The 6000-nt window shown below is 51.0% G+C and overlaps 1 protein-coding gene across 2 annotated transcripts in view; it reads left to right on the top strand.

Annotated features, from left to right (window-relative positions):
• The first annotated feature begins 1408 nt into the window (after positions 1-1408).
• The window catches only part of RAB3C (RAB3C, member RAS oncogene family), an 86259-nt gene continuing 81667 nt past the window's right edge, over positions 1409-6000 (top strand). The window contains exon 1 of one of the 2 annotated variants that reach the window (XM_028527811.2): positions 1409-1684. In XM_028527811.2, the coding sequence (XP_028383612.1) occupies positions 1667-1684 (18 nt within the window). In that variant the 5' untranslated portion in view covers positions 1409-1666. Of the gene's footprint in view, positions 1685-2508; positions 2651-6000 lie in introns of those variants that run through there. The other variant, XM_028527805.2, reaches the window with a different exon arrangement.

Below are 6000 nucleotides of genomic sequence, written 5' to 3'. Positions count from 1 at the left end.
CCAAACCTCTTGCAACTCTAACAGTATTTTCACAACTGAAGTTTCGTGGGTTCTTCCACAAGTAAGAGGGATCCTGGAACACCAAGGAGGCATATATCATTTTCGTAAAATGCCAAGAAGAGACAGAGTTCTCAAAGACCAGTAAACCTGTAAGAGCACAACATTTGTAATATTTAAAGGTGTCCTGTGATAGCAGCCTCCTGGAATTCTGGGAATTTCAGAAGGCGATGATAGTATCAAAATTACAGGAAGTTCTGAAGAAAGACAACTCATAAGTTCCTGTGTGATTTTTTTAGATTTTAAATGCCAAATAATCACACTTAAGTGTTAGTATTATTTTTTGGTATTTCTTCTGGGAAAAAAATTGTAAAGAGGTGTACCTTTACAAATATCTTTAAAAATCCCCAAAATCGTATTTCTAACAAGCTGCCACCAGGAACTGCTACGGCAGGGTCCCTGTTACCTTTTGCTTTTATTTGTTATCAGCTAATTTAAATGCAATTGCCCTAACCTTCAGGGGAGCATTTACATATGTGTTTTCTGGGTAGTTATAAAACCTATTTACCCAAGTGATATCACATGAGATCCTCACTGACAGCAAGATTAGAGGACAGGTCTTAGGTTTCTTAAACAAAAACAAAACAAAACAAAACAAAACCCTAAAATGAATAGGACATAGTAGGTTCCCAATACATTGTTGTCTCATTACTGAGTCAATCCGTGAAATTGTTAAAAGTTGTGTTTTTTATAAACTCTTACATATAAATTATTTAAGGCAGTGTTTCTTGAATTATGGCCAAAGACCACTTGCATCAGAATTGCTGGCGTGTTTGTTGAAGACGCCACCGACTCAAAATCCCCACAGACGCCTCGAGAATCTGAACCTAATCTCTGCCCCCGCCCCGCAGATTCAAGCTCATTTCAGCTCAGAGCCGCCATTCCACTGCCCTGTCTAACGCAACCAAGTTTAGGGCTGGTTCGGGGTATTACTCCCGTGTCTCTCTGCCAATGTCAAGTTCGTTCCTCTCCCGCTCTGCCTCCAGGAACAGTCACTCGGACCCTTGCCAAAGGCAGCATCCTCACTGGACCCATTGCCGCTTCCTCTCAAGGGGAGCGGGCCGTCTGGCTCCGGGAACGTGGACAGCCACACACGGTAGCCCGCTCGGGGGGAACGTAAGGGAAATAGAAGTGCAGTTCAGAGACTTGAGCTCCATTCTGAACTCGTGTGGGAGGAGGAGGCCGGATGGAAGGACAGGGAAACTCAGTGAGGTCCCCAGTGTCATTCTGTGCGGGCGCTCTGGCTCCGGTGACGGGCGTGTTTGTCCCTTTTGTAGGACCTGCTTTGGGCGAATAACCCGGCGCGCACTCGGCTCTGGCCCGCGGCCGCGGCCGCGCCCCGGGGACGCGGACGGCGCCGGGCTCGGAGGGGCCGCCCCGCGCGGTGGCGCCCCCGGCGCGGCTCGCGGGAGCCCTTTCTCCGCGCTGCCGCCAGGACCTCCCGCTCCTCCCGAGGGAAGAAGCGGTCGGTCCGGATCAGCGGTGCGTCCGCGTCCCTCCGTCTCTCTCCGCCACCTCGCCCCCACCAGCTCCATTGTGTCGTGCGTTTGTCCGCGCCCCCTGCGCAGACCCGCACCCCGAGCAGAAGGACCAGGAGCCGCTCCTTGCCATGGAGCTGTACGGAAAGGTGAGCGACGGGCGTCCCCTGCGAGGTATGCGGGACAGCTCGCCTTACAGACTTGTGTGTGTGCTAGTGTGCCCGCGTGAGTGCTTGTGAGCGTTGTGTTTGTGCCATCGTGTGTCACTGTGACTGTGCGCACGTGTGTGTGTGCACGTGCATGCTTGCGTGTGGCTGTGTCAGTGTATGGGTGTGTGAGTGGTCGTGTGGTCAGTGTCCATGTGAGTGCGCGCGCGCGCGTGTGAATGTGTCCGTGTACGGGTGTGTGTGCGTGTGCGCGCGCGCGTCCTAGTCTGAGTGAGTGTGTGTCAGTGTCAGTGTGTGTGTGCGCGCGCGCGCGCGCGCCTTCTTGACGCGACGGTGCGGGTAACCCATTTTGCCCATGTGTGCGCTGTCCATCTCTTTCTCCTCATCTTTTGGGGTGACGGTGTGACACCAGCCCGCCTGCCGGTGGAAGAGCTGTCCGGTCCGGGACGGCAGGTGTAGGGCAGAGTCGGAACGCCGCGCAGATGCCGTTTGTATTGGTCATCAGCACCGGGCAGCGTGTTTCCTAACCGGAAAACCCAGGACAGCTTCGGAAGACGACAGGTGGAAACCAGAAATCGGCAGTTGAGGCTGAGCCGTAGCCAAGTCCGCCTGCACTTGGGGAGGGCTGGGAGCTGGACAGAGAGCGGTCCCCAGAGACGGAGGCGCGGCGGCCGAGCGCGGCTGGAGGGGAGGAGGCCTGCGCTCTCGGTCGCCGGGAATTGTAGTTCGCGGCTCGTGGGCTGTGTCCGGGATCTGGACTACAACTCCCAGGAGCGCGCGCGCCCAGCCAGCCTGCGCCTGCGCCCCAGGAGGGGACAGCGCCGGTGCTGATATCGGGCGGGTCAGCGAACCCGAGGGTGCGGAGCGCGGAGCGCGCGCCGGGCTAGCGCCGTCGTCCCCGAGAGCGAGGACCGCCCGAGAACAATGAGACACGAAGCTCCCTTGCAGGTGGGTCCGTGCAGAGCGCGTGGCCTCGGGAGGGACGGGCAGAGACACTGGCACCATCAGTGCAGGCGGCCACCGCGGGAAGCGCTTTAGACTCGGTCCGGGGACAGACGTGTCCCGATGGGGGCGGGGGGGTCCTTGTCACCGTCCTGGGCTCCGCAGGGACGGCGAGCGCGCCTGTGTGCCTGTGGGCGACAGTCCGGGGTGTGGGATCGTGTGTCACCCGTTGTCCCGGGTTTGAGACATCGGTGCCGGCGCACGGGCTTCGGACCGGCGGGCATCCATCCAGTGGCCCTGGGTCCGGACCGACCGAGCGCTGCGCCGGGCCAGGAGCGGGGAGGGGAGGCGGTGTTAGGGGACCTCCAGTCCTCGGCCTGGGTCAGGGTATGGACGGCGTGGGTGCCCAGGGGCTAAAAGGAGGGCTCGGCGCCACCCATAGGCCCTTCACCTCTGACCCCGCCGGTTCAGCCCTGCCCTTCACCTCTGACCCCTGCGCATCCCGGAGGCACTTCACCTCTGACCCCGGCAGGTTAATCTCTGGGCCCTGAGACCCCGAACCCCCTGAGCAACGGGCCCACTGCTGGGCGCTCAGCCCCTTCAGCCCCACGCAGGGTTGCTGCCACGGACTCCGGTGCTGAGCATCGAGATTAACTTCTGTTTCTAAGGAACCATGAGCGAACCCCGCTCATCAGCCCGGGTGTCCCCGACGGGTGCCACAGAACCCAGCAGGTGCACAGGGCCCCGGGGCAGCGGGGCCCTGGTCCCTCGCGAGAGCCCACCTCAGCTGTCAAGTCCAGCAGTGCAAATATTTGACCTTAATTCTTTCTGAAACGCTTTCTTTATTAATCAAGGACTTTCAACATATGCATCTATTTACTTTTCATCTGTTTTATGGGTTGTGTGCGTTAGGCTACACACCGGACTGTTAATGAAAAAGCCACCAATCTGCAGTCTGTTTGTTGAAGGGCTATGCCGTGGAAGCGCTCGGATTGCCATATGAGTTACTGAAGACTTGCTTTGTTCTGGAGAACAGGGCCCCATTGTGTGTTTTCCGATACCTCTGTCTGTGGCTTGGCTTTGCACCGTGGACCTGATGTGAGCAGAGCCTGGCAGACAATGAAAGTGTAGGCCGTGGCCGTGGCAATACATTGGCTGGTGGTGATTTTCCGTTTGCTGGAGACACTCACTGCCAGCAGCCACCTGGCTACATGGATCGTGTTTGATTAGAAGTAAACATTGACAATGGAGTTTAAAAGTAGATCGTTAGGACGGAAGTCAACCCCGTATAGGCACTGAAGTGTTTCTGTCCAAATAAACTACTAAAAGATGGACCACAATGCAGCATGATTCTTATTTTCATAAAAGAGTAGCTTGGAATCTTCAGAGTGTCATTAAAATGTTACAGATCTGTATGAAATTAATGACTTAGGAAATACTTTAAATTATTTCATATCAACTATACAGTAGGCAATTTAATGAAGAATTAATATAAAAATAGGTTAACAACATTAATGTGCTCATGGATGGAGTTATTTTCATATTTATGGTGTACTTGACTCACTGGACTAGATTTTTGAGATTTAAAAATTTAAATGCCCAAATATGCCCTGGCTGGTGTGGCTCAGTGGTTTGAGTGCCAGCTTGGGAACTACAGGGTCACTGGTTCAATTCCCAGTCAGGGCACATGCCTGGGTTGCACGCTGGGTCCCCAATTGGGGTCACGTGAGAGGCAACCACACATTGATGTTTCTCTCCCTCACTCCCTCCCTTCCCCTCTCTCTAAAATAAATAAATAACATCTTTTAAAAATTTTAAATGACCAAATGCTATTGTGTATAACATACATTTTAAGAAATCAAAGAGCATTTTCTGTATTATATGTAATTAAAACACACTTGATTCAATTTAACAAGTAAATTGTTGTTTTGGTGATCCTCTCTTCATTATAATCGGATTTTTGAACATATAATGATAGGAAGAATAAAAACTATAAACATGCTTTATGTATCTTAAGTGGCAAGAAGTAGCATCCATACTTCTGAATCATAATCACATTCTAGGAGACTTTGATATATGAAAGTGCAGCAAAATTAATAGTTGACCTTTCTTTTTTCTTCCATTTAAAGATTGAATGAACTACATTATTATTTTAAATATATATTCTTACATTTTACTTAGGCTTTTAGACAATGGGTGACAAGCAAAACTTCATCCTACAGTTGCATTATCCTAAGAGACTCTTTTCCCCATTTAAAAGTATTTCGTAGTTAAGGTGGGGTGAAAATGGAGACAATTGTACTTGAACAATAATAAAAAATTAAAATAAAAATATTTGGTCAATTTGTTGGTGTGAAACAAAATGAGTTCTTTAATTGTTGATTTCATAACTTACTTGCATAAGTCAAAGAAGTCTTTTAAAAATTACATAATGTCTCTTAAAAAGCATTTGATGTGCCTGTATTTTGGTGTTCTGTTCAAGGTAGTTTTGATATAGGGATATTTTTTAAATCCTCACCCAAGGACATGGTTATTGATTTTAGAAAGAGAGGAAGTGAGGGAGAGAGAAAGAGGGAGAGAAACACTGACCGGTTGCCTCTCACATGCCCCAGCTGGAGACTGAACCTGCAACCTAGGCCTAGGCGTGTGCCCTAACCAGCAATCAAACCCTTGGCCTTTCAGTTTAAGGGATGATACTCCAATCAACTGAGCCACACAAGCCAGGGCAATATAGGGATATTTTTTTAAAAACATTGTTCTCTGAGTTGATGCAAAGTAAGGGGTTATAACTGTTTTTTATAGTGACTATTAAAATAATATACCATGATAGCATTTGATTTCTGTATTTCCTTTGTAACTAAACAACCAGGAACAGCATTTGGTAAGTGCTCCAAATGATGGGTTAGACGGTTATAATTTTAAGGCAGGAAGTGATCACTTTGTGCCTCGTTCAGGGGTCAGTCCGCAGGGCCAGATGGAACAGGCAGGAGCGGTGCTCCTGACATGGGGGCAGGACCCATGACTGGACTGTCATTTGATTCCGGAGCCAGGCAGAGCGCGCTCCAGCCCGCTTGGTGCTTTGTGCCAAGCACTGTGCCTTGGATTCAGACCTCTGTGTCTCTCTGCATGTGTGTGTGTGTGTGTGTGTGTGTGTGTGTAAGATAGAAAACAGCCCTGGAGGTCACTGTCACTGATTACAGCCAAGTGTCCGGAGCTTACTGAGAGTAAGCAGCTTTCCCAGCATGGTGGGTTCAAGGTTCTGCCGGACCTCTGTCTGGAAAGCCCAGGTTCTTTCCCGGGCTGCTCTGGGCTTCCCAGCAGACACGGGAGGGTGCTGGCAGGAGTGAGGGCACTGT

The sequence above is a fragment of the Phyllostomus discolor genome, chromosome 3 (genome assembly GCF_004126475.2).
Source record: "Phyllostomus discolor isolate MPI-MPIP mPhyDis1 chromosome 3, mPhyDis1.pri.v3, whole genome shotgun sequence".
Taxonomy (NCBI): Eukaryota; Metazoa; Chordata; class Mammalia; order Chiroptera; family Phyllostomidae; genus Phyllostomus; species Phyllostomus discolor.
Note: the sequence above shows the minus strand (reverse complement) of the source record. Positions and strands in the feature narration are given on the sequence as shown.